General features: G+C 36.5%; 1 protein-coding gene across 1 annotated transcript in view; it reads right to left on the bottom strand.

Moving 5' to 3' along the window:
- Positions 1-292, bottom strand: part of Cda4 (chitin deacetylase Cda4) — a 78,085-nt gene extending 77,793 nt beyond the window's left edge. Inside the window, exon 1 of the mRNA XM_017071649.4 lies at positions 99-292. Coding sequence (XP_016927138.2) covers positions 99-150 — 52 coding nt within the window. The 5' untranslated portion in view covers positions 151-292. The remainder of the gene's footprint in view (positions 1-98) is intronic.
- Positions 293-12,734: the final 12,442 nt, after the last annotated feature.

The following is a 12,734-nucleotide window of genomic DNA, read 5'->3' as shown; positions in this document are numbered from 1 at the left end:
AAATTGCATAAAAAAAACCATATGTTTTTACCTATATGGCGAATGCGGAAGTTATATATATTTCTGGTGGATCGTTCGTCGTTTGACCAGAAACTTACCGTTAACACCAGCTATAACTAGCAGCACGGCCACCAAACTCTGCCACAACATCTTGATTCTGACAACGTGTACGGATTTAATTATATATATGCCGATTCCGGAACGAGATACTACGAGAGTGTGGGAGAGAGATAAAGAGATCGGTGCGGGCGAGACGTCCACCACGCGCAAATGCAAGCTGCCAACTGATCAAACCCCACGGCTGAGAAATTGCAAGAAGCCAACTCGACCCAGCTCTCTACCAACTCTCGGGCCAAAACCACTCGATCGGTCGTGGCCGACTGCTCAGTGGTTCACATTGCTGAACAAAGTATTCAGGAAAAAAGTAAAAAACACGAAACGAAATTGGTTGAAGAAGGGTGACAAAAAAGGCAACAGATTGGTTGGTGTTACCGAATTCCCATTACATATAGCCCTTGAATATTACCCAACTTATAACTTCCTGTATCAGAATAAAAATGTATGTAAGAAGACAATGCAATGAGCTGGAATTCTGATTGATATCCTATTATTTGCTCAATGCACATTGTGTAATAAGAGTAAAATGGAGGATTTAGTTTTGAATTGTGTAATGAAATTAGTAACTTAATGTGCTCCCTGGCTCAAAACCAATACCTGTACCTCGGCTTGTCCGTTTTGCTTTAGAGATCTGCAATACCTGGGTAGCGCCCACAAAGAAACTGACCTTTAGTTATTTCGCCTGTTTCTCTTATGAACCTAGTGTGCCCTTAAGCGTAACAGGAGGCAACCTGGCCAAACGTTTATCCTGGTTCCCTGAAATGCCGCGAGTTCGATTCTTCTGTTCTTAATTCATGATCAATGGTTCTTTGTTTAAGTATTTTTATACCCGTTACTTAAGGAGTACAAGGGTATATTGTAGTTGGGGAAAAGTGTGTTACAGGTTCTTTAAAACTAAAAAATAAATAATTTAACCTGTTCTGAGCAAGTACTTGAGTTTTAGACCTGACATATATATTATTTCTCGAGTTCTGTACCAAGTCTAGAATGACCAACCCTGGTTTCTAAGCACTGTTGTGCGGACGCCCTAAAACTATGGATTATAGGCTCCATTATTTGTTCGCTCAGTAAACAATCTCAAACTCAATCCCAAACTCAATTCACTTTCGTTTGAACTGGTTGTCGGATGATTCAACTCGACTCAGTCGAGCGGAATCGAGTGTATTCGAAAACGAAACAAAAGCCGGTTTTGGGAGGCAGAGAAGTCCGCGCATGCGTGCGCATTTCAATTAGCCCGTGGGCGAAACAATAGTTTTTTGAATGTGTGGATGTAGCGGTGACAGGGACCGATTTCAAATTATGCATATTGGCCATCCCATTATGCTGACCATCCATATGCACGACAGCCATTCGACCAACCTGCCCAAACAGTCGTCCCAGCCAACTAAACAACTTCTCGATTACCAGACGCGCTCGCATACTAATGAACTGTTAGTCGCCGAGTTCTCTTATTAGATAAGTGTACGGAAATCATATGTTGAAAATTATAAAATTCAAGGCACATCCGCGGGGTCGAAAGGATTTAATGTACACCAACATTGCATTCATCAAAGAATCTTAAGAACCACAAAATTAAAACGGCTAAAACAGAGGAAACTCTGAATGTTTTGAGTATTTGTGTTGTCAATTTTAGGGTTTACTGTTTTTCAGTACAAATTTGTGAAGAACCTATCATTGGGTATAAATTGAACCAGTGTCGGGTTCAGAACTTGGTTGTGAGAGGATATAAAAAAAATTTGGTTAAGTAGTATCAAATATTGGGAATACAATTTATATTACTTATACTTTTTAGTCCGAGTGGGGGCATTTATCCCCCAAAACTTCACCAAGCATCGAAAATCCCGATCTCGGGAACAAACTGCAGCTTTCAAGTACGAATTTTCGAAACAGAAAATATTCGATTTCAGCAAGATTCCAGAACCTTTTAGTCTACAATCAAGTATGTGTTTTTTTTAAATATAGTCATATTTTGATTTAAAATAAGTTGCAGGCATGGTTTAAGGACGAATAATTCTTCAATCAATATACATAGAGTACATTTAAATTTCATGTGAATTATTGACATTACACAATAGTCCCATTGGTGATCTAGAAAGATAAATAAGAAATATGGAAATTAAATTATTCTTGTATGTTTAGAATTTTTAGAGTTGATCGTTATTGAAATCCAAAGAGTGCTCAATTCAACCCTTTGCAGTACGAACTTCCCTAAAATGTTAAGCATGAAATCGGTTTTAAACTAAGACTTCTTATACCCTAAGCTGATTTCAGTCAGAAGATTGAATTGCAGTGAAGGAGACTTTTCCGACTCCATAAGTATATATATTCTTGACCGGGATCACTTGTCTAATCGATATAGCCATGACTGTTTGTCTGTCCGTTCGTATAAACGCACGCTGAAATAGAAAAGGTCTTTGATGCTAGAAGCTTAAATATTTTGCTGAAGCGGACAGAATACAAAATTTTAGAAAGTGTATTTATTTAGTCGAATGTACAAGTATTTTCCGTCAACAAATTTGATTTGATATATTGTTATTCTTGATCGGGATCACTTGTCTAATCGATCTAGCCATGACCGTTTGTCTGTCCGTTCGTATAAACGCACGCTGAAATAGAAAAGGTCTTTGATGCTAGAAGCTTAAATATTTTGCTGAAGCGGACAGAATAAAAAATTTTAGGAAGTGTATTTATTTAGTCGAATGTACAAGCATTTTCCGTCAACAAATTTGATATGATATATTGTTATTCTTGATCGGGATCACTTGTCTAAACGATCTAGCCATGACCGTTTGTCTGTCCGTTCGTATAAACGCACGCTGAAATAGAAAAGGTCTTTGATGCTAGAAGCTTAAATATTTTGCTGAAGCGGACAGAATAAAAAATTTTAGGAAGTGTATTTATTTAGTCGAATGTACAAGCATTTTCCGTCAACAAATTTGATATGATATATTGTTATTCTTGATCGGGATCACTTGTCTAAACGATCTAGCCATGACCGTTTGTCTGTCCGTTCGTATAAACGCACGCTGAAATAGAAAAGGTCTTTGATGCTAGAAGCTTAAATATTTTGCTGAAGCGGACAGAATAAAAAATTTTAGAAAGTGTATTTATTTAGTCGAATGTACAAGCATTTTCCATCAACAAATTTACAAATTTACTTTTGAATGTTGATGGTGCGATCGCATCGACCTCTTACTTTGTTAAGATGTGTTTTTGCTTGATACTTTATAGAGTACATTCCGACGAGTCTAGTATACCCTCTTACTCTTCGAGACACGATCAGGATCACTAGCCGAGCCGATCTAGCCATACCCGTCTGTCCGTATGAACGCTGTGATCTCGGAGACTATATAAGCTGCAATGCTGGGATTAGGCATGTAGATTCTATGCGTATGTTTGTTTCGTCAGTGTGCCACGCCCACTTTAGAGCCACAAGCCGCCCAAAACTGTGGCTCCTACAGTTTTAATGCTAGAATAAAAAATTTAGCTGCATTGTATTGTTCTGATCAATACCTATCGTAGCTGGCGCATTAGAATCTCCCCTTGGTCCCTTTAGCTGAGTAACGATTTCTCTTTTTTTTTGTGTTATTCATTCTTGGTGATATTTTGCAAGAACTTAAAACACTCCCTGTAGAGCAAGGATAGTTGAAAGTTATATTTGATAGTACGGATTTGGTTGAAGTTCTATACATAGTTGGCACCATGAAGCCAGTGATGCTGCCAGTGGTTATTGCACCTGTTGACGAGAGCTCGATGAACCCAAGATGAAATTAATACTAAATGTAACGGTTCAAAGCGCGGTCGGGGACGCCCAAAATAAAACTTGACGCATCCGAATTTTCAGGGTATAATAATATTCTGTAGATCAATAAAGAACAAAATTGAAACAACATAAATATTGTCCACCGCGTCAGAAAGCTATAGCCGGAAATTTATATCATGAAGAAAGGTTTAAAAAAAAACGAAAAAATCTATTCCATTTGAGATGAAAAGATTGGTGTCCAAAAACTCTAATCAAATTAAAACAAATTTTTTTTCTTTACCATTTACAGCGAAAGTAAATTTATAACTACTTTTAGCCCAATACTGGGGCAAGGATGGTTTAAAAAGTATTTTTACATTTTACAACATTTATCGAAGGCCTTGAAATTGACTTTAAAATAATATAGAAAAAAAGGTTAGGCCAAAATATCAGGCCTTCCAATAATACCACTTCAATGTGGTGACTCTTTATTTATAGCTGCTATGTTCAACTAAACTTTTCTCACTTTCCTTACCCCATTCTCCCCATAACAAATTTTCGTCACAAAATTTGATATCAGTAGCTTAGCATGTTGAAGGTTTTGTTTTTGTTTGACATAGTACACACAAAATAATTTGGTTGGTAAAATTGACCAATGCAGATAGTTTAGTAACTATAAAAAAATGTTTTTTACTATTTAAAAAGGTTTTATATGTATTTATTTTTGCTTTGCTTACCATTTAACAGTTAAGCTAATATTAACATAGTTACGTTCACGTTGTAGTTCATGTTGTTATTGCAATAGTAAATAGTTAATTAACTATCAAAAATAGCTTTTTTAACGTAATATTTTCCACTCAAAAGTATGCAACAAAAAATTTAATAATTTAGTTCAATGTGTTGTTTATAATTCAGAACTGGGTCTAGCGCCTCGTACACCTAGAGTCCCAAGCCAAACTCTGAAAAGTTAAGACTATACTTATTGCATATATTCTCTAAAGTCTTCAACATACTTCCTCACCAGCTGGAAGTCACTTTTAGAAAGGCCAAATTAAAAATTACATTTTTTTTATTCTGCTTAAAAATTACCATGCTACGAGACGTATTTATGAGAGTAATTAATAATTAATAATTTTATGGATATTTATTTGCCCTAAAAAATTTAATTAATTATATTTTATGGGCTGGGTAACTATTTAAAAAGCTTTTAAACTACAATCCATTGGTTGTGTCCATTATACTCATTTTTGGTAGATACATAACTTTTTTTTTAGTAACCCTTACTTTTACATTTTACGTAAGAGTAACTATTTGATAGGAAAATTGAGAATTCTATAGTTGGGGCCGTTGTACTGTTATATTGTTCAATTTTACCAATTGATTTCCACAGTGATTTTATGTAAGTTGGGTTACTCATTTTGCCGACTAAAGAGCTTTACCCGACAGAAGATCCTTTTGGCAAAGAAAATTTAGGAGTACTGTAATACGTTCAAAATACTTTAAAAAATAAGCTGGAAATGAGTAAAATCTAACAAAACAATTTTTTATATCCGATACCCGTAGAGTAAAAAGGGTATGTTGTATTCGAGGAAAAGTATGTTACCGGTAGAAGGAAGCGTCACCGATCTCATAAAATATATTTTCTTGATGAGTAATGGGTATCTGATAGTCGAGGCACTCGACTAAAGCTTTCTTCCTTGTTTTAAATTAACAAAGATAAATAGTTTTTAAAAGTTTGGATTAATTTTGATTGAGTTTTATTTACTTTTAAAAGTCTACTTACAGAACTTATTTGTTGGATTCTTTACTAAGGATAAAAAGAAAAAGTTTTATAAAAATGTGATCAAATGGCAGGACAAAAGTGTACCATTCTACCTCTTCCCCATACAAGGCTTTTCTATTGGTATCTTAATCGGCCAAACAATAGGCCAAAATCGCTGGAAAATTGAGTACGTATTAATGTAATAAGTCTTAACCTGGTTCTCGCGACTTCTAGCCACCTACTTGTATTGCTGCGCAGCCATGCGATTGCCATTTCAGTTTTTTGTTTTAATTTAAATTTCCACGTCCGCTCATCGTCTTTTGTTTGCTGCGATTGTTGGCATAAACAAAACTATGAAAGTTCATCCGCTTCTTCGTCGACTTCTTTGTCAGTCAAAATCGTTAAATTCTCTGACAATTCTCATTTATCATCGGCATCAACAGGCCCCCGAAAAAACTTTCGTAAATTTGCCGCAGACTCCAGGATACACTGACAGAACCAAATGGGAACTTATATTTTTTCTACTCTTATCTACTGTCTGCTACGTCATGCTAGACGTACGGACCTAAGGTTATTAATTATTAACTTAACTATTGGTCCAATTTCAAAAACTTTGGACGTGCAAATGTCTCTAGAATCATCTCCTTTGATCATAACCCTAGCTGTTATAGTATCTAAGATACTAGCGTTCATACATAGGATTTTGAACGGTTTGTGGGCGTCAGAATGGGCGAGGCATCCTTTTTATTAGGTGAACTGATAGGTATTGACGGATACAATATTTGTTCTCAAAAATTATTATTCTACCTTTAACACTGTAGGAGTCAAAGTTTTAGGCGGTTTGTAGGCGTGGCACATTCGGATAACAAAACTGCGCTACACCGAAAAAAAAATCGTCATTAATATGCCCCTCTTTAGGTGTGAACCTATTAGTGTCAAAAAATCTCTGATACGAAAGTCATCAAATTGACCCTAATATGGGATCACTTTGCCACTTGAAAAAAAGTTTTGTACGAAAAAGTTTTTTTTGTCACAAAAAGCATTCTGACGAAGGATAAAAAATGTAGGCATGGCTCAGAGTCCTTCCGCATTGTTTTTGGTGCACGGGCCTGAGGGTTAGTGGTTCGAGTCCCATTCGTGACAAATTTGATTTTTGCTTTTATTTGAAATCTGTAATCGTTTTAAATACAACTTTGTTACTTTTTCCTTTGATAAGGATATATGATATTTACTCTTAAAAATCTTACAGCGTACTCTGCATCGGCGCGTACTTGAACCGGCGACATTTCGCATCAGAGACAGACACCTTACCACCTTACGTTTCCTGCGGGTGTTCAGTTTCAAAGATTTTTTCAGACAGAAGTTACAAGTACATTTCTGTGAATAAAGGAAATATGTGAGTCGCCCTTTGTTTGAATTGCAATTTGGTCAAGCAAGTCAAAAACAAACTTAAATGTATTAAAATAAGATAATAAATAGTTTCTAAAAGTTTTTGAGTGCTTATGGGACGAATTTTTCAAATAATTAATCTAAAAAAAAACTAATAACACTTTTGTCAACACTTATCGTTTAAAACACATAAAAAACATTTTGGAACTGCGCTTTAAAGATAAAGAAGCAAGCTATCTGACGGCGTGTAACACATTTGGATTCATAGGTTAACTACGAAATTGCAGCGGTAAACATGTGAATTACTTGAGCATTTTATAATCCCATCAATTTATCTTACGTTTCTATTAATTTATGCTATAACATTCCGGGGGTAATGTTTTTTTAAATACAACATTCTAATGTGGCTTTGATATCTTTCAGTGCTGGGCACCATTCCAAAACCCATGCTCCGTCCTTCGGTTTATCCGACCGTCAAGCATCTGGCACCTGCAGACTCGGAACTCAAAAAGCGAGATCCGCTCAACTCAACGACTGCGATAGATATTTGCATACATTTGCCAACTTTTGTTCTCTCGCATTCACTGAAACTACTCAGCCATGGATCTCCGCAAAAAATACTTTTCCATTTCTTTTCCTTTCCTCTGATACTTTTTCCTCCGTATGAGAAAGAGGTGGCGGGCCACAACTTTCGCTGCAGTTAGCGGCGACTCAGCTCTTTGTGAGTGAATTTAATTAAATTTATGAAAAATTTACATATTTATTGGTTTAAATGGCCAAAAATTGTTCGTTGCCAACACGCACAGTTTCAGACAAGACTGAATGGCAGAAGTTGTGATAAGGTATAATAGTTTATTTTAATGGATTGTATTAAAAAAATTGCATGTTGGTTATCCGTTCAACCAAAATATCTGTAATAATAACTTTTTTACTTGTTACAGAACAAAACAATCAAGAATCATATAATAACAATTATTTAAGATACTTAGGTAGCAGCTTTATACTTATGAAACGTAGTGCACGTAAGGGTTTAAAAGTGTTTGACTGAATATTCATAAAAAGGGAAAAACAAAACTTTCTGTCACAGTAGTGTGTGAAGGCTGGAATGGAAACCCATTCATTTCCACTCTCAGGGAAATAGTTGTTGGGAGCCAACGAAAAATGCACATAATTCTACCGTAAACGAAATGGAAATTCAATGATACCGAAAACATCCATGGGTGTATTTATTTAAAACTCAGAGAAACTAAAGCTTGTTCGCATATTTAGATGTAATCTCGATTGCTCGTTCAAGAGGAGCAGGGTCATTCCACGTCAAACGTGAGACGCACTTCTGGTTCACATGTAGTAAAAATTCAAAATATTTTTGTTTTTATACAGCCAAATCCCTTATCAGTCTTTTTTTTTGCACCGTTAATTCCTTTAGTAAGATCCAAAGTTGTATTCACGTCAAATTACAATTTTTAATAAGAAAAGACCCGTTTCGAAATTTGTATGAAACTTTTACAAAACCAACAAATTTTTAAAAATATGAAAATTACGCTTTCTGGGCACCTTTTAAATTAAAAAACTTCTAAGCGCCCGAATACACGCGGGTTTCAATAAAGAAATACTTAATGAATTACGTACAGAGTGGATTAAAAACCAAAGAGAGTGTTATAGTCGAGAGCCTCGACTACCATGTACCCGGTACACCGAGAAAGAAATATGAATTTAAGTCCCGAACAAGGAAGAACGCTATAGTCGAGTACCTCGACTATCAGATACCCGTTTCTCAGCTAAAGGGACTAGAGGGAGATTGAGATATGCAAAGCACCGCGATCTCAATATATGGTTATGTGGGCGGCAGACAGATTTAAGCGTTATGGGCGTTAGAGTGGGCGCGGCAAACTTTTTTTTGGTCCATTGAAAATATAAGAAGGGCGTGGTCCAGAGGAACTGTGTCAGCTCCCGGTTTTTTTGATCTGGGTTCGAATCCTGCGCAAGACATATTTTTGTGTGATAGTGATAATCATTTATTTTATTTTTCATATTTTTTGCCAGTTTGTTTTAATTTTGGTCTGCACATTAAAGTTATGAAACTACATTCGATTGCAAAATCTCCCCTTAAAATTCATATGCGGTGTGACTGCCTTGTTTCATGTGATGCATTTTTGGTTCAACCATTTGGTACGCGCGTGCACGAACTTAAAAATCTTCGGTTCGTGTCGTCTTGGTCTGACAAAAAGTTGGTTTGTTAATCTTTCCATTTCTAATTTAGAATCGAATTACGTATTCAGGAAGTATTCAAAATCACTTTAAAATCAGGCGAACCGTCACTGCGGACGGCAGTCCACGTAGTGACGAATGCGCACAAGGAAAGTGTGCTAGTACGTATAGTCGCAGGATTGAAAATCCGCAGTTATGGTTCGATCATAACGAGTTATACACCAATCGAAAGGTAATGCAAAAACTGAAACGGTTGCTAACCACGAATTTAATAACTTCAATTGGCTTGGAAGAAAAAACGGTGAAAGCCTGAGGGTAAAAACAAAAAGAATTTAAGCTGTTTGAGGCCGGTGGGGATATATGCCTTAGCTTATTAAAAAAGTTTTATTTTTACTGAAAATACAAGTCGAATGACACCTCTTTTGTTTAAGTCAAATGATCCGTTTAAAAGTTATTCCAAAAACAATATAGTGGGGGAATTACCAAAATGAAAATGTTTGCCCCTTTGTTTGTGGGTTTGTATGAATCCATTATGGCTGTATTAAGCAGCTCGATATAGAAAACTTTTGTTTAATGACTTTAGGAAAAACCCGCTAGCTTAGCGGAAAATAAAAAAAAAAGCCAGACTTTAAAGGTTCACGATGCCTTCTCTAAGTCCAATATATTTAAAGACATGGGGAAAAGTTTTTTAAACCACTTTTTGTCTGTCTTCTGAAATTGGTTCTAACGATTTCCTTTTAAATTTCAAACTATATTGTCCTTAAGATTTTTCAACTTTTGATTTGTAACACTTTTTGACATAAAATGGAAGTTTTGAAGTTATTAAGCTTCAGTATGATTCAGTATGAAAAACATTTCGTACTTACCTTAAATGCACAAAAATAAACAACATTAATTTGACGAGACAAAATTCGGATAGGCTATTTTTTAAACAAAAAAAAACATGTACAAATTTGTCATCGATTAAATCTAGCTGTTGTATATTGAATTTCCGATGTCTAACTACACATACTTTATTTAAATTCCTAGAAAACATTTTTCTTTATTTACTACGGGATACAATAACGAAGTGGACGTGGCCTTGCCAACAGAGATATATATGAGCGGGCAAAATGAAAACAATGAAAACTTTTCGTATTTCAGGAACAACTAACGCTGCACGCGCCTTTAATTTTCCCGAAAAGTATGCATTACCCATTTGGCAAGGATCAAGTTATAAAAATAATAAATAATTATAAAAATTATTCTAAATAATTAAAAATACATTTTAACAGTTTTGATATCAACTTTTGTGACAAAAAAATTATTAAACGATCTACTAAATAAATACACTTTCTAAATTTTTCTCATTCGGCATACATTCCGTTGTATGGCTGTTAGTCATCTTGTAGTTTATATTATCTTTGTCTCAACTGGTTTCCGTCTAGGTGTCATCCTTGGTTTTTAGGTAGCCAATGGTTGATAGCGACTTTGCTAAGATTTTTCTCAATGTTACTGCAAAACCTGGACCACTCTCTTGGTTTCGCTATTCTAATTTCTTTTTATACCCGTTACTCGTAGAGTAAAAGGGTATACTAGATTCGTCGGAAAGTATGTAACAGGCAGAAGGAAGCGTTTCCGACCCCATAAAGTATATATATTCTTGATCAAGATCACTAGCCATGTCCGTCTGTCCGTCTGTCTGTCCGGATGAACGCTGAGATCTCGGAAACTATGGGAGCTAGGCTAGATTTGGCGTGCAGATTCCTGATTCTTACGCAGCGCACGTTTGTTTCAGTAGAGTGCCTTGCCCACTCTAACGCCCACAAACCGCCCAAAACTGTGGCTCCTACAGTTTTGATGCTAGAATAAAAATTTTAACTGAAATGTAATGTTCTCATCAATACCTATCGATTGACCTAAAAAAAGTTTGCCACGCCCACACTAACGCCCATAAACCGCCCACAAACTTCAAAAAATCGTAAATACGAACGTGGATATCTCGGAAACTATCAAAGATAGAGAATTGGGACTTGAGATTTAGATTCCGTAGCCTTATACGCAGCGCAAGTTTGTTTCGCGAATATGCCACGCCCACTCTAACGCCCACAAGCCGCGAAAACCTGTGACGCCCACAATTTTTATGCTAGATAAAAAATTTTAACTGAAATGTATTGGTTTCGACAATACCTATCGATTGGTCCAAAAATTTGCCACGCCCATAACGCTTAAATCTGTATACCGCCGGTAGGTGGCGCATTTTAATCTCGCTTTGCTACTTGCATATCTCTATTTAGCTGAGTAACGGGTATCTGATAGTCGTTGTTTGTATTGACTTTGCTTTGCGTGGTATATGTTTCAGGAAGTTTTACTGCTGTTGTACTTAGCTTTATTGAAATGAGTTCTAGACTCGCTTTTAAGGTTCGACTGGTTAAGCCTTTTTTATGGCTTCTTCACAGATGTCAGTGGAAGTATTGACCAGACTGTATAGTTCCTGACTTATATGTAGGTACGTGCACGCGACTATAGCGTTCTTCCTTGTTATACCCGTTACTCGTAGAGTAAAAGGGTAAGCTCGAATTTTTCGGAATGTATGTAACACGTGGAAGGAAGCGTTTCCGACCCCATAAAGTGTATGTATTGTTGATCAGGATCACTAGCCGAGTCGATCTAGCCATGTCCATCTGTCTGTCTGTCCGTCCGTATGAACGCTGAGATCTCGAGAACAATAAAAGCTAGAAGGTTGTGATTTGACATGTAGATTTTTGAGCTTCTTTCGCAGCGCAAGTTTGTCTCAGCAGGGTGCCTCGTCGACTCTTACGCCCACATACGCCCATAACCCGTCTAGCACCCGCATTTCTTAATATAATTTAAATGAGGTTTTGTTCTTATTATCAATACCCACCTACATGCTCACCTACGGACCATTAATCAAAAGGTTATAACCAAGTAATAGTCAATATGGCTATAGGCCAGGTGGCGCTTTAGAAGAAGGTAGGTGTCGCTATAGAAGAAGAAGATAGGTGGCGCTCTAGGCTAGCTGTCCTAGTTAAAAACCAGAATAGCTTTGAGCATATCTCACTCCCTCTCGCACTCTCATAAGCTGAGTAACGGGTATCTAATAGTCGAGGTCATCGACTATAGCGTTTTCTTTAGCAACAACTTATTTTAAAGGCAAAACATAAAAGTCAATCTACACACACACACATGCCTATTTTAAGAGATGTTTGTCTTTATTTTGTCCGCCTTTGACTCCTTTTTAAACCTTTCGCTATTTCAAAGCAAAGATTTCGAGAGACACAAAAGATGAGGTTGAAAGCGATACCTGACAGATTTACGATTCAGAAGGTACTCATTTAGCCGGACTCTACAAAAAATTTGCATAATTTCGCATGTGCGGGTGTGCTGGACTGCTTCTATTCTTCGTTGGGATTCAGATATACCGTTGTACTAGTGGACGCGAGTGTTCTTTCCAAATTACTAGACTTTTCCAATGAGACAAGAATGTCAATCAAATGTCAGAGCTGATGGTGTGTG

Source organism: Drosophila suzukii, chromosome X, assembly GCF_043229965.1.
Source record: "Drosophila suzukii chromosome X, CBGP_Dsuzu_IsoJpt1.0, whole genome shotgun sequence".
Classification (NCBI taxonomy): Eukaryota; Metazoa; Arthropoda; class Insecta; order Diptera; family Drosophilidae; genus Drosophila; species Drosophila suzukii.
The sequence above is the reverse complement of the archived record's forward strand: the minus strand, read 5'-3'. Positions and strand labels throughout refer to the sequence as shown.